We start from the raw sequence: 23,214 nt of genomic DNA on the forward strand, positions 1-23,214 counted from the left end.
AAAAGTAGATTGGGGTGATGAATGCACAAATATATGACGGTACTGTGAACAGCTGATTGTATACCATGGATGACTGTATGGTATATGAATATATCTCAATAAAACTGATTTAAAAAAATATCATCATGAAATCATATTGATTTCAGCCATGCAAGACCATAAATCATCAAGCCTGCCTGGACTTCTGGTCTACCCAGCTGTGAGCCAAGAAATAGGTGGTGTTTAAAGCAGCTAAGTTTCTGGTATGTTGTTACATAGTAATAGAAAGTTAATATAGGGGGCATAATATTCAGAGATAGAGTGTGATTAATTAAACACGTATAATATAAACCCTAGGGCACCCATTAAAATTTGTAAAAGAGATATAAACAATAAGTGAATAGTGTAGAAAAAAACGGATTCAAAAAAATAATTAGTTAACCCAAAGGCAGGGAGAAAAAAGAGAAGAGGAAAAAAGGGAAAGATTTCTTAGATGAGATACCAAAGAACAACTCATAAAAAAATTGATAAACTAAACTTCATCAAAATTAAAAACTCCTCTGTTTGAAAGACACTGTTAAGAAAATAAAGTCAAGCCACAAACTGGGAGAAAATATTTGCAAGACACATATCTGAAAAAGACTTCTATCCAGAATAAATAAAAAAACTCTTACACTCAATTGTAAGATAGATAATGCAACTAGAAGATGGGCAAAAGTTTGAACAGATACTTCACCAAAGAAACATATGAAAAGATGCTCAATGTCATTACTAGACATGGAAATGCAAATTCACAGCAAAATGAGATATCATTACACATCTATTAAAATGGCTAAAAAAAATAAAATATGACACAAATAATGCAATAACAAATCCTGGTGAGAATCTGGAACAACTAGACCTCTCATGCACTGCCAAAGGCAATGTAAAACAGTATAGCAACTATGGAAAACCACTTGTCCATTTCTTATTAAATTAAATATACACTTACCACATTGCTCAGCAATCTCTCCTAGGTATTTACACAAGAGAAATGAAAGCTTGCAAGTTTATGTCCACAAAAAACTTGTATGTGGATGTTTATAGTAGCTTTATTCAAAATCCCTAAAAACTAGAAACACCTCGATTGTCCTTCAGCTGGAGAATGAAAAAACTGTAGTACATCCATACAATGGAATACTGCTCAGCAATAAAAAGGAACTAGAACACTATCCCTGCAACAACAGGCATAAATTTCAAATGCATTATGCTAAGTGAAAGAAACCCATTTACATGACATTCTGAAAAACGTAAAACAATAGGGACATAAGAAAGACCAATAGTTATCAGCAGCTGAGATGTGGGGAGGGGTTGATTATAAAGGTATACAGGAATTTGGGAAGGTAATGAAACTGTTCTATATCTTGATTGTGGTAGTGATTACATGACTATACATTTGTCAAAACTTCAATGTACACTAAAAAGAGCAGATTTTTTAAAGTTTTATTCATACACCATACAACCCATTCAAAGTGTACAATCAAAGGCTCTCTGTGTAAAAAACTGAATTGTGCATTCATCACCACAATCAATTTGAGACCATTCTCATTGCTCCAAAAACAAAAACAAAAACAAAATTCCATATTCCTTAAACCCCACTAATAATATTAAGACTTAGTATAGTACCTTTGTTACAACTGATGAAAGAATATTACAATATTACTGTTAACTATAGTCCATAGTTTGCATTAATTATATTTTTCCCCATATCCCACCCCATTATTAACACCTTGTAATAGAGACATACATTTATTCTATTTCATGAAAGAACATTCTTATATTTGTAGAATTAATCACAGTTAATGGTCCACAACAGGGTTCACTATGTTGTACAGTCCCATGTTTTATCCTCTAGTTTTCCTTCTAGTGACATACACAACCCTAAACTTCCCCCTTTTGACCATAATCACACCCATAATTCAGCGCTGTTAGTTAACCTTAGAGTAATGTGCTACTATCACCTCTATCCATTTTGAAACATTTAAAATCAACCTTATTAAGAATTCTGTACAAATAAAGCATCAGCTCTCCATTCTCTACATACTTTCTATCTCCTGGTAACCTATACTCTAGATTTTAGTTCCAAGAATTTGTTCATTACAATCAATTCATATTAGTGAGACCATACAATATTTGTCCTTTTTGTGTCTGGCTTATCTCACTCAACATAATGTCCTCACGGTTCATCCATGTTGTTGCATGCAGCAGGACTTCATTTCTTCTTTTTTTTTTTTTTGATATTGACTGTGTTTTATTTTTTTTTTTAATCATCATTTTATTGAGATATATTCACATACCACGCAGTCATACAAAACAAATTGTACTTTCGATTGTTTACAGTACCATTACATAGTTGTACATTCATCACCTAAATCAATCCCTGACACCTTCATTAGCACACACACAAAAATAACAAGAATAATAATTAGAGTGAAAAAGAGCAATTGAAGTAAAAAAGAACACTGGGTACCTTTGTCTGTTTGTTTGCTTCCCCTACTTTTCTACACATCCATCCATAAACTAGACAAAGTGGAGTTTGGTCCTTATGGCATTCCCAATCCCACTGTCACCCCTCATAAGCTACATTTTTATACAACTGTCTTCGAGATTCATGGGTTCTGGGTTGTAGTTTAATAGTTTCAGGTATCCACCACCAGCTACCCCAATTCTTTAGAACCTAAAAAAGGTTGTCTAAAGTGTGCATAAGAGTGCCCACCAGAGTGATCTCTCGGCTCGTTTTGGAATCTCTCTGCCACTGAAGCTTATTTCATTTCCTTTCACATCCCCCTTTTGGTCAAGAAGATGTTCTCCATCCCACGATGCCGGGTCTACATTCCTCCCCGGGAGTCATATTCCACGTTGCCAGGGAGATTCACTTCCCTGGGTGTCTGATCCCACGTAGGGGGGAGGGCAGTGATTTCACCTTTCAAGTTGGCTTAGCCAGAGAGAGAGGGCCACATCTGAGCAACAAAGAGGCATTCAGGAGGAGACTCTTAGGCACAAATACAGGGAGGCCTAGCCTCTCCTTTGCAGCAACCGTCTTCCCAAGGGTAAAACTTATGGTAGAGGGCTCAACCCATCAAACCACCAGTCCCCTATGTCTGTGGTCATGTTAGCAACCATGGAGGTGGGGTAGGCGAATAACCCTGCATTCTCCACAGGCTCCTCAAGGGGGCACTACATCTTTTTTTTTTTTTCCTTGTTTGTCTTTTTTCTTTCTTTTTTTTTTTTAACTTTCCCTTCTTTTTTAAATCAACTGTATGAAAAAAAAAGTTAAAAAGAAAACAAACATACAATAAAAGAACATTTCAAAGAGACCATAACAAGGGAGTAAGAAAAAGACAACTAACCTAAGATAACTGCTTAACTTCCAACATGTTCCTACTTTACCCCAAGAAAGTTACATAATATAGCAACATTTCAGTGAACTTGTTCCTACTACATCCATCAGAAATTAACAGACCATAGTCATTTCTGGGCATCCCCAGAACGTTAAATAGATTATCTGTTCTTCTTGGATTATTGTTCCCCCTTCCTTAATTGCTCTCTATTGCTAGTTCCCCTACATTCTACATTATAAAACATTTGTTTTACATTTTTCAAAGTTCACATTAGTGGTAGCATATAATATTTCTCTTTTTGTGCCTGGCTTATTTCGCTCAGCATTATGTCTTCAAGGTTCATCCATGTTGTCATATGTTTCACCAGATCGTTCCTTCTTACTGCCGCGTAGTATTCCATCGTGTGTATATACCACATTTTATTTATCCACTCATCTGTTGAAGGACATTTGGGTTGTTTCCATCTCTTGGCAATTGTGAATAATGCTGCTATGAACATTGGCGTGCAGATATCTGTTCGTGTCACTGCTTTCCGATCTTCCGGGTATATACCGAGAAGTGCAATCGCTGGATCGAATGGTAGCTCTATCTCTAGTTTTCTAAGGAACTGCCAGACTGACTTCCAGAGTGGCTGAACCATTATACAGTCCCACCAACAATGAATAAGAGTTCCAATTTCTCCACATCCCCTCCAGCATTTGTAGTTTCCTGTTTGTTTAATGGCAGCCATTCTAACCGGTGTTAGATGGTATCTCATTGTGGTCTTAATTTGCATCTCTCTAATAGCTAGTGAAGCTGAACATTTTTTCATGTGTTTCTTGGCCATTTGTATTTCCTCTTCAGAGAACTGTCTTCTCATATCTTTTGCCCATTTTATAATTGGGCTGTCTGTACTATTGTCATTGAGTTGGAGGATTTCTTCGTATATCCAAGATATCAGTCTTTTGTCAGATACATGGTTTCCAAAAATTTTTTCCCATTGAGTTGGCTGCCTCTTTACCTTTTTGAGAAATTCCTTTGAGGTGCAGAAACTTCTAAGCTTGAGGAGTTCCCATTTATCTATTTTCTCTTTTGTTGCTTGTGCTTTGGGTGTAAAGTCTAGGAAGTGGCCGCCTAATACAAGGTCTTGAAGATGTTTTCCTACATTATCTTCTAGGAGTTTTATGGTACTTTCTTTTATATTGAGATCTTTGGTCCATTTTGAGTTAATTTTTGTGTAGGGGGTGAGGTAGGGGTCCTCTTTCATTCTTTTGGATATGGATATCCAACTCTCCCAGCCCCATTTGTTGAAAAGACCATTATGGCTCAGTTCGGTGACTTTGGGGGCCTTATCAAAGATCAGTCGGCCATAGATCTGAGGGTCTATCTCTGAATTCTCAATTCGATTCCATTGATCTATATGTCTATCTTTGTGCCAGTACCATGCTGTTTTGGCAACTGTGGCTTTATAATAAGCTTCAAAGTCAGGGAGTATAAGTCCTCCCACTTCGTTTTTCTTTTTTAGAGTGTCTTTAGCAATTCGAGGCATCTTCCCTTTCCAAATAAATTTGATAACTAGCTTTTCCAAGTCTGCAAAGTAGGTTGTTGGAATTTTGACTGGGATTGCATTGAATCTGTAGATGAGTTTGGGTAGAATTGACATCTTAATGACATTTAGCCTTCCTATCCATGAACATGGAATATTTTTCCATCTTTTAAGGTCCCCTTCTATTTCTTTTAGTAGAGTTATGTAGTTTTCTTTGTATAGGTCTTTTACAGCTTTGGTTAAGTTTATTCCTAGGTACTTGATTTTTTTAGTTGCTATTGAAAATGGTATCTTTTTCTTGAGTGTCTCTTCAGTTTGTTCATTTCTAGCATAAAGAAACATTACTGACTTATGTGCATTAATCTTGTATCCCGCTACTTTGCTAAATTTGTTTATTAGCTCTAGTAGGTGTATCGTTGATTTCTCAGGGTTTTCTAGATATAAGATCATATCATCTGCAAACAATGACAGTTTTACTTCTTCTTTTCCAATTTGGATGCCTTTTATTTCTTTGTCTTGCCGGATTGCCCTGGCTAGCACTTCCAGCACAATGTTGAATAACAGTGGTGACAGCGGGCATCCTTGTCTTGTTCCTGATCTTAGAGGGAAGGCTTTCAGTCTCTCACCATTGAGTACTATGCTGGCTGTGGGTTTTTCATATATGCTCTTTATCATGTTGAGGAAGTTTCCTTCAATTCCTACCTTTTGAAGTGTTTTTATCAAAAACGGATGTTGGATTTTGTCAAATGCTTTTTCAGCATCTATTGAGATGATCAATTGATTTTTCCCTTTCGAGTTTTTAATGTGTTGTAATACATTGATTGTTTTTCTTATGTTGAACCATCCTTGCATGCCTGGAATGAACCCCACTTGGTCATGGTGTATGATTTTTTTAATGTGTCTTTGGATTCGATTTGCAAGTATTTTGTTGAGGATTTTTGCATCTATATTCATTAGGGAGATTGGCCGGTAGTTTTCCTTTTTTGTAACATCTTTGCCTGGTTTTGGTATTAGATTGATCTTAGCTTCATAAAATGAGTTAGGTAGTGTTCCATTTTTTTCAATGTTTTGAAAGAGTTTGAGTAAGATTGGTGTCAGTTCTTTCTGGAAAGTTTGGTAGAATTCCCCTGTGAAGCCATCTGGCCCTGGGCATTTATTTGTGGGAAGATTTTTGATGACTGATTGGATCTCTTTGCTTGTGATGGGTTGGTTGAGGTCTTCTATTTCTTCTCTGGTCAGTCTAGGTTGTTCATATGTTTCCAGGAAATTGTCCATTTCTTCTACATTATCCAGTTTGTTGCCATACAGTTGTTCATAATATCCTCTTATAATTTTTTTAATTTCTTCAGGATCTGCAGTTATGTCACCTTTTTCATTCATTATTTTGTTTATATGGGTCTTCTCTCTTTTTGATTTTGTCAGTCTAGCTAGGGGCTTGTCAATCTTGTTGATCTTCTCAAAGAACCAACTTTTGGTGATATTTATCCTTTCTATTGTTTTTTTGTTCTCTATGTCATTTATTTCTGCTTTAATCCTTGTTATTTCTTTTCTTGTACTTGGTTTAGGATTGGTTTGCTGTTCATTTTCTAGCTTCTTCAGTTGATCCATTAGTTCTTTGATTTTGGCTCTTTCTTCCTTTTTAATATATGCGTTTAGTGCTATAAATTTCCCCCTTAGCACTGCTTTTGCTGCATCCCATAGGTTTTGGTATGTTGTGTTCTCATTTTCATTCGTCTCTATATATTTAGCAATTTCTCTTGCTATTTCTTCTTTAACCCACTGATTGTTTAGGAGTGTGTTGTTTAACCTCCAGGTATTTGTGAATTTTCTAAGTCTCTGATGGTTATTGACTTCTAATTGTATTCCATTGTGGTCAGAGAATGTGCTTTGAATAATTTCGATCTTTTTAAATTTATTGAGGCTTGTTTTATGTCCCAGCATATGATCTATTCTGGAGAAAGTTCCGTGAGCACTAGAAAAGTATGTGTATCCTGGTGATTTGGGATGTAATGTCCTGTAGATGTCTGTTAAATCTAATTCATTTATCAGATTGTTTAGGTTTTCAATTTCCTTATTGGTCTTCTGTCTGGATGATCTATCTATAGGAGAGAGTGATGTGTTGAAGTCTCCCACAATTATTGTGGAAACATCAATTGCTTCCTTTAGTTTTGCCAGTGTTTCTCTCATGTATTTTGTGGCACCTTGATTGGGTGCATAGACATTTACGATTGTTATTTCTTCTTGCTGAATTGCCCCTTTTATTAGTATGTAGTGGCCTTCTTTGTCTCTCAAAACATCCCTGCATTTGAAGTCTATTTTATCTGAGATTAATATTGCTACACCTGCTTTCTTTTGGCTGTAGCTTGCATGAAATATTTTTTTCCATCCTTTCACTTTCAGTTTCTTTGTGTCCCTGTGTCTAAGATGAGTCTCTTGTATGCAACATATTGATGGTTCATTTTTTTTGATCCATTCTGCGAATCTATATCTTTTAATTGGGGAGTTTAATCCATTTACATTCAACGTTAAAACCGTGAAGGCATTTCTTGAATCGGCCATCTTATCCTTTGGATTATGTTTGCCATATTTTTCCCTCTCTCTATTAATATCCTTTATTGTACCCATACCGAATCTCTTTAGTACTGAACCTTTCTCCAAGTCTCTCTGTCCTGTCTTTGTTTCTCTGTCTGTAGGGCTCCCTTTAGTATCTCCAGTAGGGCAGGTCTCTTGTTAGCAAATTCTCTCAGCATTTGTTTGTCTGTGAAAAATTTAAGCTCTCCCTCAAATTTGAAGGAGAGCTTTGCTGGATAAAGTATTCTTGGCTGGAAATTCCTTTCACTCAGAATTTTAAATATATCGTGCCACTGCCTTCTTGCCTCCATGGTGGCTGCTGAGTAGTCACTACTTAGTCTTATGCTGTTTCCTTTGTATGTGGTGAATTGCTTTTCTCTTGCTGCTTTCAGAACTTGCTCCTTCTCTTCTATGTTTGACAGTGTGATCAGTATATGTCTCGGAGTGGGTTTTTTTGGATTTATTCTATTTGGAGTTCGCTGAGCATTTATGATTTGTGTATTTATGTTGTTTAGAAGATTTGGGAAGTTTTCCTGAACAATTTCTTTGAATACTCTTCCTAGACCTTTACCCTTTTCTTCCCCTTCTGGGACACCAATGAGTCTTATATTCGGACGTTTCATATTATCTATCATATCCCTGAGGTCCGTTTCGAGTTTTTCAACTTTTTTCCCCATTCTTTCTTTTATGCTTTCATTTTCCATTCTGTCATCTTCCAGGTCACTGATTCGTTGTTCAACTTCCTCTAGTCTTGTACTATGAGTGTCCAGAATCTTTTTAATTTGGTCAACAGTTTCTTTAATTTCCATAAGATCATCCATTTTTTTATTTAGTCTTGCAATGTCTTCTTTATGCTCTTCTAGGGTCTTCTTGATTTCCTTCATATCCCGTACTATGGTCTCATTGTTCATCTTTAGTTCTTTGAGTAGCTGCTCTAGGTGCTGTGTCTCTTCTGGTCTTTTGATTTGGGTGCTTGGGCTTGGGTTATCCATATCGTCTGGTTTTTTCATATGCTTTATAATTTTCTGTTGTTTTTGGCCTCGTGGCATTTGCTGAACTTGATAGGGTTCTTTTAGGGTTTGTAGACCAGTTGAAGTCCTTATCTCTAATTTATCAGATCTACAGCTTCGTGGAGTACACTTTCTCTAACTAACCAGCAGGTGGCGTCCACGAGCCACCTGTTCTCCACAAGCCAGATCTCCCCTGCTTAGCCTTTTTGGTGAGTGGGGGAGTGAGTCTTGTGGGGCCCAATTGGTGTACCAAGCTTGCGTGTGTAGTTGGTGTTGCCTGCCCTGTATGTGGGGCGTGTTTCTGGGCAGTCGGGGAGGGGGGGGTGGCCGTAACAATCAAATCTCCCTGATGATCCTAGAGTTTTAAAGCTGCTGCAATAGTCTAATCCTTCAGTTCAGTCCTGCCACATTTGTCTCTGCCACTGACCCACAAGTCCTTGGTATTGGCGTATGGCTCCTGAGACTTGCAAGTGGGCCCCTCTTCCAGGCTGTGCACCCCGGGTCCTCTGTTGATGGATGACTGTGCTATGTCACAGGTGAGTGCCGTCCCCCCAGGGCAGTTCTGGGCTGCTGGGCTGTGTTGGGAGGCTCCCAGTCTGCTCAAATGATGGCTGAATGGGGCTCTGTTAATTCACACTGCTCCACCTTCCCAGCTCTGGGACATTCAGCTGAGGTTGCAGGGAAGGCTAATGTCCACGCCCAGTTTTGTGGTGTGTGCCTGTTATTTGAAGCACTTCCGTCACACTGGGTTGTCTGGGGCAGCTCTGGGCTATGGGGCTGGCGATGGGCAGGAGTGTTTCCTGTCCACCAGGATGGTGGCTGTGAGCGGACACCCCCCTTTTCTTGGGAAGTTGTGTTGTTTAGTGAATTTTCTCAGCCACTGGATTATTGCCTTTTGTCTCAGAGCTCTCTTAGTTCTGCTCTTGACTTGACGTGCCCAAATTTCAATTCTTTGAAGCTTTCTGTATTGAGCTTCTTAGAGTAATTGTTTTAGAAAAAGCAAAAAGGATTTAAAAAAAAAAAAAAAAAAACGGCCCTCCTCAGAGATCTAATGGGTTATTGAAATGCTAATAGACAAAGCAACCAGGGCCATTAAGGAAAGGTGCACAGGGCAGAGAGATCAGCTTTGCTTCGGGATTGCATATGCGCCTCAAGGCCTGATCTCCGCCCTTCCCCTTTCTGTGTTCACCAGAACTCCAAAAATCCTCTGCTTTTATTTTGGAGTTTTTCGTGTTGTTTTTTTTCTATGCCTGTCTCCTGTCTGCTGGGCTGGCTGCTCTCAGAGTCTCTGGTGTCTGGTCTCAGTCTATCTATGGTTGGAGTTTGAATCAGTAGAATGAGTTTCCGATAAGAGCAGCCACTGCAATTCTCCCTTCTCCTTCCCGGAGCTGACAGCCCCTCTTCCCCCGGGACTGAGCCTGGCAGGGAGGGGCGCGGGTCCCCTGGCCGCAAAAACTTACAGATTTCGCTGATCTCAGCAGTTCCACGTTTTCATGAGTGTTGTATGAAGTATGCCCAAAGACAGATTGCTCTGTGGTGTCCAGTCCACGCAGTCCCTGGCTTTTTACCTACTTTCCTGGAGGAGTAACTAAAACATACAGCTCACCAGTCTGCCATCTTGCCCCGCCTTGACTCTTCATTTCTTCTTAAAGCTGAATAATAATCCATTGTATGTATATACCACATTTGGTTTATCCATTCATCAGTTGATGGACACTTGGGTTGTTTCCATTTTTTGGCAATTGTGAATGATGCTGCTATGAACATCAGTGTGCAAATGTCTGTTCACATCCCTGCTTTCAGTTCTTCTGAGTAAATACCAGTAGCGGGATTGCTGGATCATATGACAGTTCTATACTTAGCTTTCTGAAGAACCTCTAAACTGTCTTCCAGAGTGGCTGCGCCATTCTACATTCACACCAGCAGTGTGAATAAGCGTCCCTATTTCTCTACATCCTCTCAAACACGTGTAGCTTTCTGTTTGTTTTGTTTTTTTTTATAATGGCCATTCTAGTGGGTGTGAAGTGATATCTCATTGTGGTTTTGATACGCATTTCCCTAATAGCTAGTGATTTTGAGCACCTTTTCATGCGTTTTTTAGCCATTTGTATTTCTTGTTTGGAAAAGTGCCCATTCAAGTCTTTTGACCATTTTTAATTGGGTCATTTGTCTTTTTACTGTTGAGTTGTGGGGTTTCTTTATATATTCTGGATATTTTTAATAAAAGGGCAAAATTTACTCTGTGTAAATTATATTTCAAGAAACTTTCTTAAAAAGCAACCCTCTTCCCACAACATGCCATGGATCCTATCACGCACTGTGAGTGAAAAACATTTTGCTACTTTACTCCCAGATAATGATCAGGAATGAAGGTAATCATATATGGGATGCGCATGAGAGAAGCCAGTCTCTTCTAAGCTGTCTTGGTATGAACTCTGCTAATGAGGGAAACAAACTACCCAAATAAAATACTTTCACTGCTCTGCCTGGGTTGTCTGGGGCCTGAAACTAAGTTACTGTTTTAGCTCTAAACTCTTTAAGATACAGTTTAACCTTGGAAGTACTGGGATCCAGGAAGACTACATCTTTTCAGATAACTTCCTTAGCTGGTTTGAATCTGTTTTGTACCACATAAAAAGACATGTTCTTTAACGCAATCTTGTGGGGGTAGACCTATTGTGAGTGGGACCTTCTGATTAGGTTATTTCTGTGGCGATGTGACCCACTCAATTATGGGAAGAACTCTTGGATTAGATTATTTCCATGGAGGTGTGGCCCCACCCATTCAGGGTGGGTTTTCATTAGTTACTGGATTCCTTAAGAGAGCTGAGAGCTGACAGGGACCCAGACACTTAGAGATGGAGACAGAAAGGCATTTGGAAATGCTAAGCTAAGAGATGAAGCCTAGAGTTTGCCCTGGAGAAGCTAAGTGAGAATGTACAGAGGCTTAAGGAGAAAGCCATGGGAATCAGAAGCTGAAAGCACGCAACCCAGGAGCAGAGGACAAGCAGATGCCAGCCAGGTGCCTTCCCAGCTGTCAGAGGTGTTCCAGACACCATCAGCCTTTCTTCAGTGAACGATCCTCTTGTTGATGCCTTAGTTTGGGTACTTTTATAGCCTTAGAACTGTAAATTTGTAACCTAATAAACCCCCCTTAAAAAAGCCAATCCATTTCTGGTATTTTGCATTTCGGCATCTTTAGCAAACAAGAACACCCATGTTTCCATATATCCTGGTTATAAAGCAAAAAAGGTCATTGCTGTTGAACTCTGAAAGAGCCTTACAAACAGGATTATGTATGGGGTTAGGTAAAACTGGAGGAGGCAGGTGTTCTTTTTCAGAAGCTTTTTTTGAAGATGGAATCAAGTTTTGCATTTTACTCAACAAATTTAAGAACAGATGTACCTTCTGCACAAGGCGTCTGAGTGGTACAACAGTGCTAGGTATCATTCTCTCCACAGTGACCTCCAATATCTAATCCAGAAGATTCCAGACATTCTATCATTGCATTTATAAATAAGGACTCATTTAAACCCAAACTTATTAATGGAACCAAAATGTATTACAGGTAGAGCATGTCCCTTTAATTAGTTTGAACCTTTCTGGAGCCCAAGTGATACTTAAAATATTCTATAAGGCTAGTCTCGATCTGTCTCATGATTAAAGGGCCCTCTCTATTGGCATTTTATATGTTAGTGTTAAGCAAAGAGAGCAGCGGCTAGTCCTAGTAAGATAATAGTAATTCATATTATAATTTTCCCCTAGGGTGAGATTCCTTCTTGGAAGCTCTAAAGAGGATTTAGGAACTGTGGTCACAAGCATAAAGGCCAAGAACTGGAAGCAACCACCACATGCTGGGATAGTCCTAATTGATCAGGCTTTTGATGGCCAAAGTGCAGTCAGCAGCATGAGGTAATGGGTAGACCTAAACACAGAAGTTTAGGCCAGTCACTATTCACTTCCCAAACATGCTCTAAGAGCCAGAGAAACTTCAAGCCTCTCTTCAAGCCCTGACGTATTTGTGTAACTTGGCATTTATGCTTCCCCAAAGCGAAGATTTGACTGGGTTGTATCGCTACTATCTAATATGTTGTGCCTCTAAGGCAAAACTTGTGCATTTAAGGAAACTGAAAGCAAAACCCCCTCTTCATGGTTAGAAAAAGCAGCACTTAGCCTCACTTGGGGCCCTTCCTGAGTTCCTTTAGTTTGAGGAAATAGTGCCTTCATGGCTAGTTTCAGACTAGTGAGGGTCTCAGTCCCATCAATTTCTGGGCTTCTGAGATAAAAGAGAGCAACTGAGAGAGGCCTGTGCCTTCATCTACCTACCCTTCCTCAGTTTCCTCAATAATAACATTTAGATAAGACCACAAGGTTATACTGTTTACAGTCTAAAACACCATAGATTATTTTGATGATCAAACGAAGATATTTCTTGTTTGGAAGTGTTTGGTAAACTGCAAAATGTTGGGCAAATGTAGGGCTTATGGTGTAAACTAATATTCACTGATGGCAGTGCATTTAAATTTGGATTCCTGTCAGGAAGAGCTAATACAGAAAGCAACTGGCTAGGGTGCAGTGTTGTTTATTCTGGCAACTATGGAGGAAGCCTCTACTCCATGACCACGTGATGCCTGCTTAACTGGGCTTGTGCTCTGCGTGACCACAGCTCAGAAAGCAGAGCTAGCACCAGGACTTGAAAGCCTCTGCTCTACCGCATTCAGTTACTTTAAGGTTAGTTGAAGCCAAAGAGTTTGAAGCCGCTGGTCTGGGCAGAAACCAGAACTGGGCCTCCAACCCTAGCAGTTAGAGGAAATGAATGTTGCCTGCAGGGAGTACAAAGCAGTGCCAAAGCACCATAACACCAACCACAAGTCAACCCAGCATTCTCTACTGTCATTTTATTTGCTTGTTCTAAAATGCTACCTTCACTTAGCATTGAAGATGCATTTATTTCACCTGATTTCACCCACTTCCTACCCCACCTCTTTTATATTGTCACAATCTTAGGAAGGCATTTGTTGTCATTTTTAAAATATCTGCTTTTTGTTACAGAGAGGCAACATGGGAACAATGGAAAGAACATAATATTCATAATCGAATGACTTGGCTTGAGTCTCAAATTTGTCAGTTATTAGTTATGTAATTAAATTTCTTAGCTTCTGAACATCTGTGTCTTCATATATAAAATGAGAATAATAATAATAATGGACATATTATATGGATTGGATTTTCCTTAGTCTCCCCCCCAACCAGTTCTTTCTTATCTTCCTTGTTCTCTATTCATACATATGAATAAACATCTTTATAGAAATATCTACCTGCAGTACCTAGAGGCCCTAGAGTTTGGTAGTTAAAAAGCATGGGCTCTGGAACCTAACTTCCTGGTTTCAGTCTCAGTCCTGCTACATATTAGACAAGTTACTTACCCTTTCTGAGTCTCAGTTTTCTCTTCTATTAAATGAGGGTAATAAGAGCACCCCAAACTCTTTATATTATTTCACTAATAAATGAGTTAATGAGTTCTAAAACTCGTAATTCAATGTCTGGTACATAAAATACAACTATGAATGTTAGTTTATTTTATTACTACTATTAGTATGGATATGTATACATGTAAATATATTTATAAACACACACATATATTTATGGAGGCTAGCATTTATAAAACATTCAGCAACCCTTATGTTAAGATAGGGGTGAGGTAAAGGAAAAAGTGACCTGAAATCGTACCACGACTCTACTTATAGGCTCCTTATCATATCTAACTGCTGTGTTGGGAGATGTTATAGACAAAGAAAGGAAATGATTCAGAGATTTATCCTTGCTTAGAACATGGGAGAGAGCAGAAAAAGTAGTAGCAGAATCAGAACGGTGCTGCCTGGTCACCAGACCATTACAAACAACCCTAAACACTGTCAGCAGCAATGACAGCATCAGTCATTACACACTGTGCATATTTACAAATTACTTTCTCTCATTCTCACAAAGAAAGCTTTATTATTCTTGGTAGAATTTAGTGATTTTTCATCTTGAGACAGTTCTGAAATTATGTAACACCTTCTTATTTTACTGTAAGTCCAACCTGATATAACAATGACAGCAATAGGGTCCTAGTTATTATGTACTTTGTGTTAGGTACCAGACTAGATGTTTTATAGTCATTATCTCATTTAACTCTCACACCGTGAAATATTATAATCTATAGTTACATATGAGGAAACTGAGGCTCAAAAGGACTAAGTGGCTTAGCCAAAGTAATACAGCTAATAAATGACAGAGCCACAATTCAAAACTATACTTTTTCTAGTATACCTAAAAGCCATACTTTTTCTACTATACTTTTTTGTGTAATATTAAAATGAATCTCCTAAATCCTGTTACTGACTATATCTTTGGCATTGATTCAAATTATTTGAATTAGATGTTAAGAGAAAAAGCTACATATCTATAAATGATAACCATAGCACAAAAGGATTTTACTATGTCTGTTTATGTTTTAGGGCCCAGAGCTGCATCCTAATACATCTGAAGTTAGGAAATAGTGAGCTATGTTAAAATACTAAGAATTAGCATTAAACACCAAGAACTGTATTAGACTAAACACTAAGAATTGCTACTAAAATGATGTTTCATTCAGTCCTCCTCCAGGACAATGGGCAGCACAGAAAGTGTTCAATTTAATTAGTCATGTATGTAGAAAGAGACACTCATCTGTTTCCATGGAGTCAAACACATTGCTGACATACTTCTCCATGGAAACAGAGAAGAGAAAACAGAACATGTTAAAGTGAATGAATTCACTGAGCATTTGGTGAGCAAAGATTCAAGAAAAAATAATTCATCTGTAGTACTATGTCACTAGTTTAGAGACAGGAAATAGCATATATTTACACCTCACCAAATATATGTTACATAAAAAGATGCTTAAAATACATTGAAATATAAGGTGAAACAATTATTATTTTAATAGGAATATACAAATGTTGGGAAATACCAGAGAGCAAAGGTATTACTGTCTATGCACAAAAGACACAATGGCACAATTCTTAAAAGACGAGCAATGTTATGGTTCAAAGTCAGGAGTTCTCTGGACAAAATGATAGAAAGCAAAGGGGACCAGTTTATAAGTAAATTTAACAGTTCAATACTGGTTTCATATCATGACTGCACTTTTATTTTTAAGAATTTTCTCTGAGGATATAAAATTATAAAAGGGTTTCAAGTTTTGGAGAAATGCATTAGTTAATTTGTATGACTGAGCCAGTACAAGTGTTTGAAAGGCATATTTTTCAAACACTGAAAGGTATATTCTTCTTTAAAATAATAAAGAATTCTCATTTCATAAGGTACCTTTTTTAACCATTCTGACTTGGAAAAAAAAAAAAAAACTTTTCCTTTGAATTTAGTCCTAACCTGACTCTGAAACAATTTAATTGAACTGAATTCACATTTAGTTCCTGCCCTCAAGATGATTACAGTTTGCTTGGGAGGATATATTTTTTAATGCAATTTTATTGAGATATAATCACATAACATACAATCATTCAAAGTGTACAATCAATTGTTCACACTACTGTCATATAGTTGTGCTTTCATCATGCTATTTCCTTCAACAAATATTTTTCATGTGCCCACTCTAAGCCAGGTACTGTGCTAGGTTTTAAATAGATCTGGCTTGCACTCACAGAGGCTACTAGCTTATAGAGGAGAAAGACATTTAAAAATAGTCATGCAGTGTGCAACCTGCTCCCAAATGTACGGAAAATACAAGATAGATAGATAGGTAGATAGGAAGACAGGTAGATGGAGGGAGGGAGGGAAGGAGGGAGGAAGTGAGAAAGGAAGGAAATAAGGAAGGAAGGAAGAAAGGAAGGAAGGAAAGGAAGAAGGAAGGGAGGGAGGGAGGGGAGAGGGAGAAAATGGCAAAGGAAGCAAAATGTTAAAATTAGTAGATATAGGTATCTGGGAGGTGGCGATACATTGGAGTTCTCTGTATTGGATTTGTATTCTTCTTGCAACTGTCCTGAAAATTTGAAATTATGTCAAAATAAAAAGTTAAACAGTCATACAAATAAGTATACAGTTAGAATCTGAGACAAGTTCTATGAAAAGAAAATACAGAGTGCCAAGAGAGAAGATAATGAGATTTAACTGAGATTGGAATGTTGGCGCAGGCCTCTTTGAAGAGGTGACCTTGATGATGAGACCTGAAAGATGAATAGGAGTTTGCTGGACAGAAAATGGGGAGAAGAGCAGATCAGGCAGAAGCCTTGAGATGGAAAAGAACTTGGCAGGTTTGAAAAACTGAAAGAAAGCAAGTTTTTCCAGGAAGAGAACAGTGAAAGTGAGGATGCAGAGGGAGAGAGGTACATATGCCCGTTTAAATCGTATTCCAAGCACAATGAGAAGGAACTAAAGTGGAGCAGGGAAGTGATGTAACTGCACACGCATTTTTCAGTTCAGGTGAACACGGAACATTTAGCAAAACTGATCATATTCTGGGCCACAAAGCAAGTCTCAACAGATTTCAAAGGACTGACTAAAATGCAATTAAGCTAGAAATCAATAAGAAAATCATAACCTAAAAAATGTTCACATGCTTGGGAATTAAGAAATTTACATCTAAATTACCCATGGCCCAAAGAAAACATTGTAAAGGAAAGTATAAAATATTTTTAACTGAAAGATGATTTAATTCTATTTTATACTGGTGGGATGCAGATAAAGTAGTACTTTTATGGAAATTTAGACCTTTAAATATTTATATAAGAAAAGAAGGCAGAAATTAATGTCCTAACAATTCATTTCTGGAAGTTAAAACAAAACTGGCAAAATGAATCCAAAGAATTAGAGGGAAAGAAAATTACAATTAAGAGCATATATCAATAAACTACAAAAAGTATGTAATATAGAAAGAACCAATAAAGTCAAAAGGGAGATAGAACAAGAAAAAATACCAAACAAACATTATAAGGAACATTAACAGGACATCACTGCAGATGATGCAGACATTAAACAGAAAATCAGAAGTTACTGTGAATCATTAATGCCAATTTCAGAACTTAGATGAAATAGGCAATTTCTAGAAATATATAACTTACCAAAACTGATGCAAGAAACAAGAAAAAGAAATCCTGAATAGTCCTATAATCATTAAAGAGATTGAATAATCAATCAAAAATCTTTGCACAGGACTTCCAGTTCCACAATGGTCATGTAAGCCCAAGTCCATTCTTCCACAGGATTATATAAAAACACTCTGGGGAAACGAAGAAAACAAACAAACAAAAGGAAAAACCACCCAAACACTCTGAAAAGTAAAAAAAAGCATACAGATTGTGGAGGGGTGTCAAAACTTGGAGAAGCCACCCACACGGGAGATTTCTTTTTCATGCAGTTTTGTGCCAAGGGTGGCCCTAATTGCACAGTAACATGGAGGTGACACATTCAGAAATCCTATACTCCTGGCTGGAGGAACTAGGAAAAGAGGCACTTCTGGTCCAGAGAATATAAGAGAAATAACAAAAGAAAACAAACAGCAAATGGAACTAAGTCCAACTATATTAATAATTACAATAAACATTATTTCACTAACATGGTTTTTCACAGATATTATGATTGTTTATATTGAAAATTTAAAAAATTAAAAAAAAACCTTATAATTGTAAGAGATCATAGCAAGTTTCCAGATATAAAATCAATATACAAAAACAATTGTATGTTTTTATATCAGCAGCTAAAGAAAGATAAATTACAATAGTATCAAAGCATCAAGTACTTGGTAATAAATCCAACAAAAGATGTGTAAGACTTCAATATGAAAAATTATACAAAAATTATTAAAATTTAAAGATTATAAAATTGAGAAACATTAAAAGGTTAAATAATAGAAAAACAAACCTATTCATGTATTGGAAAAGTTAATTTTATAAAGACATCCAGTCTCCGAAAATTGATTTTTAGATTCAATGCAATGCAATGCAATAAAAATCAAAAGGAAAAATATACAGTTTCTATTTGGGATGATGGAAAAGTTTTGTTAATGTATGGTGCTGATGGTAGCACAACATTGTGAATGAAATTAACACCACTGGATTATGTATTTGAATGTGGTTGAAAAGGGAAATGTTAGGTTGTATATATGGTTCTAGAATAAAAATGTTTTAAAAATCCATACTGCACAAAGCAAACAGTGAACCCTAAGTTAAACCACGAACTATAATTAATAGTACAATTATTAAAATATGCTTTCATCAATTGTAACAAATGTACCACACCAATGCAAGGTGTTAATAATAGGGTGGTATATGGCAATCCTGTATTTTATGCATAAAGGGTCTGGAGTTTCTGTTTGAAGTGATGGGAAAATTCTGGGAACGGCTGGTGGTAAGGATAGTACAACACTGTGGGTGTGATTAATCCCAATGAATTGTGTGCTTGGCAGTGGCTGAGATGGATAAGTTCATGCTATACGTGTGTTCCCACAATTAAAAAAAGAGGGAGATGTTAAAGAGACAGTTAACGACTAAAGGCAATAAAGGGAATACACAATCCTGATAATAGAGGACAAAATGCCTAAAAGGACATTATTAAGACATATGAAAAATTGTAAGCTTTATATCAATGTTAAATTTCTTGAAATTGATAACTGTACTCAAGGTGGTTACATAAGTGAATATCCTTGTTCTTAGGAAATGAACATGGAAGTATTAAGTGTTCAAGGAGCATGATGTATACAATCTATTCTCAAATGTCCAGAAAATAGATAGAAAAATACATGGATGAATAGTTAGAATGATACAGCAAATGTAACAAAACAAAAATCGGTGGAGCTGGGTATGTGGCAAGGGGTATATTGGAGTTCTCTTGCAGGTTTTGTATGATTTTTGTAACTGTCCTGTAAGTTTGAAATTATTTCAAAATAAAATGTTTACTAATACATATATGTATATATGTATACATGTAAGTATAAGTATATATACATACAAACATGAATATATACACACATATATACTATGACACAGCAATTCTATCTCTAGGTATATACTAAAAAGAAATGAGTACACATGTCCATCAGACATGTGTACGAATGTTCATAGCAACTTTATTTACAGCAATGAAAAATTATAAACAATACAACTGTACATCAACAGAGGAAGGGATAAATAAATTGTGAAGTACTCATACAACGGGATACTACACCGCAAAAAAAAAAAAAGGTATAGACAATACAACCTGGACAAATTTTAAAGACATAATGATGAGAAAAAAGAAACCTGACACAAACAACCACACACATATAATCTGATTCTATTTATATGGAGATCAAAAACAGGCAAAAGTAATCCGTGGTGACAGAAGTAAAAATATTGTGTGCTTGTGTGTGTGTGTGTGCAGCTGTCTGGGTATAATCAAGAGATAGAAACCACACAGTGTGTTAATCAGGGGAAGTTTAACATAAACAATGATTAACTATGATAAAAAATAATTATAATATATAAGAAAGCTCTAAAGGTTAGAGTCAAGGGAGAATATTCGAGGAAAGACAAACTTGGAGGAGGTATGGTTTAGCTCATCAGAGAGCAGAGAAGTTGGATGGTTTGGTCAGGCCAAAGCTGATCTGAAGTTGCTGGGATTTGAATAAGGATGTTGCAAAAAGACACATCAGATAATACTGTGTATGGAAAGCATACACATAATACTATACATTGTGAATTCCCCCATATGTGAATGATCCCCACCAACCTCAGGTTAGGGGTTACTTATGGAGAGGAAGGACAGAGCAAGAGATGGAGAGAAGGGGCTTTAGCTATAACTGTAACATTTAAAAAATATCTGAGGCAAATATGGCAAAATATTAACATCTATTAATATGCAGGAGATTTTATTTTCTATACTTTTCTATATGTTTAATATATTTAATATTTATTACTATAAAGCAGCTGAAATTTTAAAGCTCTTTGCCCTTCCTGGAAGACAGTGTTATGAAAAAAAAATCTGGATATTCATCTTATTATATTAACTTCATTATTTTATTAAGGATTTATTTAGGTTTCCTGGAAAACTCTTTATTATGTTTCGAAAAATCAAATGCTAGATCTCTGTCACTACAAAGATAAATTCATTCTCTTGGCACCTTAGAGTACATATCCAGATTCAATGCAAAATACACAGATATTTCTCAACTACTTTTCACTGAATCCTAATCTGTATTTTTAAGTTTCAGGTCACAATTTCTTTTGTGTCCAAGTTTTCAAACAAAATATAAACAACAAATATTTCCATAAAAGTGAACAAGTAGATTGCAAATTAAAATTTAGATGAACAAACTTCCTTAGGGCAGAGTTATTTTTAAGGTTTCTTTTCTCTATTTATGGGGACTGCTTACCCAGGATGAGCCTGTGAAGTACACTCTTATCTCCATTAACGGCAGCAGCATGAACTTGAGATGCTAGTGAGGAGCCAGTGACGAGCAAGTTCTCTGACCTGTTCATAGTCTTCTGAAGAACTGGAGCAATCTGAAACAATGAGTCAAACAGTGAGTGTATACAGCTGACATTTTTGGAAGCCTGTCTCATTGGTTCTTAATACTGCTATCAAATGGGTAGGTAATAAATATGGTTTACTGGAAATATTTGACTAGGATTAAAAAACAAAGCAACAGTTCTAATCATAGTATTGCCATAACGTGGCAAAATTAGGTGACCCTTTGTACAAATTACTCATCTGTAAAATGAGACAGTTAGAGGGTTCCAAGACCCTTCACAGGGGCTATCTGAGAAAAAGAAAAGAGTTAATATTTAACATTGGGCACAAGACTCAAAACGCATAGTGATTTCTGAGTTATGACAGGCAATTTGATTCCATATAATTCAAAACATTAGAATTGATGTTTGGAAGAAAGGTGATGATCAAGACCCACACCGCAAAAAGGGTATGATGTGAAGTTTATCGTCAAGTCAGAATTAACTAGATTTAGGTGCTAAATTAAAAGGTACTTAGTTCTTTCTCTCATGCCCACAAAAGGTAGAATCTTTATTTGTTCTATCCTTGTGCCCTACAGGTAAATATACCTAACTTGAGCTCATGACCTTAGGACTTCACTTGGAACATCAAGTCATTAGGATTGACCACGTTTCATTAAGGAAAATTTTGTTCTGCCTGATGGTCTGTTATAGTTTGTTAGAAACTTCCAGAAATGCAATAGCTGCATGGGAAAATAGTACGTTCCTGATTAGGAGAGGGTTTATGCAGAGGTGGACTTTGTCAGAAATGCAGTAGGAAGAATTCAAGTATCTGATGGGGAGGAAAGAGAAGCAGTGGCACCAGTGGTCTTAAACATCCTTCCCAAAGCTAAGATGCTGTATCATAAGTTGCAAACTTGAATGCCTACAAGGACTAGGGAGATAACAAGTGCAAGAAGTGTAAGTTGTCATGGGGATCCTGGTAAACTAAATATACTATCTATCTAAAGAGCACAACTATTAATCAGCTCCAGTTAATTGCTGCCATGATGGAAGAAGGCAGGTCTTCTTCTGATTTCACCAAAAAGCATGTCACTCAAATCTCTGTGACTCCTGGGGTTCTGGGGTTCTGGGAGATAAATCTATTATAGGTGATGAGCTGGTACTTGTGTTATCATTGACAAGGATTACTGGTTCAAGCTCTGCCTTAGAGAAAAAGGTATTTTCTTAATTATGGTAAAGGTCAGCTCTTCAGGTCTTTATTTTGCTGACAATTTGTGTTAACATGCTGGCAGAAAATATGGAAGAGGGTGTTGTCAGGCACTTGTCATGTCTGAGCAATTGAGATGAATCACTGACATATGCAAGATTATATTAAAGTCACTTGAAAGAAGCTACAAAACAGGGGCAGGGGTAGAAATATGGTAGCAGAGTCATTGCCCTGGGCTGTAGGAACGGTTTTGTTAATAGTCCTTAGATTACCTCAGGAACCTGGCTTTCTATGTATGAAAAATGAAGCCCATGAAGACTACATTCATTCGTTCAACAAGTTGAATGCCAACTTGGTGCAAGGCACTGTTGTGAACTCTAAGATCTGTCATTTTAGATTCTAGGTGATCAAGTTTAAGAAGAGTCACAAAAGAACCCTTTATACCCTTTGAAAAATTTGCTAAAAATCAGATCTTAATAATTTATGTATTTTTTTCACCTCATAATTTTCAGCACTTAGCACAGTAACAGGTTTCTAACTGGTGCTCAGTAAATGCTTACTGAAAGAAAGGTCACAGGCTGAGTGTTAAGTCCAGAGGTCAAGCAGGACCAAAGTTTAATTTCTTGGAGTAACCGGTTCATGCTCTTTCTTGATCTTTTTCATTGCTCATTTCTACTCTGCTTGGCTTTGTCAGAGAGGTATATGAGTTGTCTAGACATAAGAGCACTGGACTAGGAGTCAGGAGACACAAAAGCCTTGGCTCTGACATTAATTTTTCATCTGGGAAGGCATTCTCAGGCACCCCCCCCCCCCCCGCCCGATCCCCATCCTTTTCAGCTCAATTTTTTTTTCTTAGCTCAAATGTTTTTTGCAAATCATTTTTTATGGAAGAAAATCAAAACCATATTATAAATTATAAAGTGCTATAAAATGCAAAGGTATCATCATGAAATAAGATAGTGTAATAAATGCTCTAATAATTGTAACAGTACCTAACGAGTGGTGCTGGTCACACGCAAAGGAAGAGTATTCTAACTAGGACTAAAGAACCTAGTTCTGAGACGGGGACATTTGA

The 23,214-nt window shown here is 37.0% G+C and overlaps 1 protein-coding gene across 3 annotated transcripts in view; it reads right to left on the reverse strand.

Moving 5' to 3' along the window:
• The window catches only part of INVS (inversin), a 259,001-nt gene that overhangs the window by 235,069 nt on the left and 718 nt on the right, over window positions 1-23,214 (reverse strand). For all 3 annotated transcript variants that reach the window (XM_037798544.1, XM_037798547.1, XM_037798543.1), the window contains exon 2: window positions 20,854-20,983. In XM_037798544.1, the coding sequence (XP_037654472.1) occupies window positions 20,854-20,959 (106 nt within the window). In that variant the 5' untranslated portion in view covers window positions 20,960-20,983. The remainder of the gene's footprint in view (window positions 1-20,853; window positions 20,984-23,214) is intronic.

Source organism: Choloepus didactylus, chromosome 10 (genome assembly GCF_015220235.1).
Source record: "Choloepus didactylus isolate mChoDid1 chromosome 10, mChoDid1.pri, whole genome shotgun sequence".
In the NCBI taxonomy this organism is placed as follows: domain Eukaryota; kingdom Metazoa; phylum Chordata; class Mammalia; order Pilosa; family Megalonychidae; genus Choloepus; species Choloepus didactylus.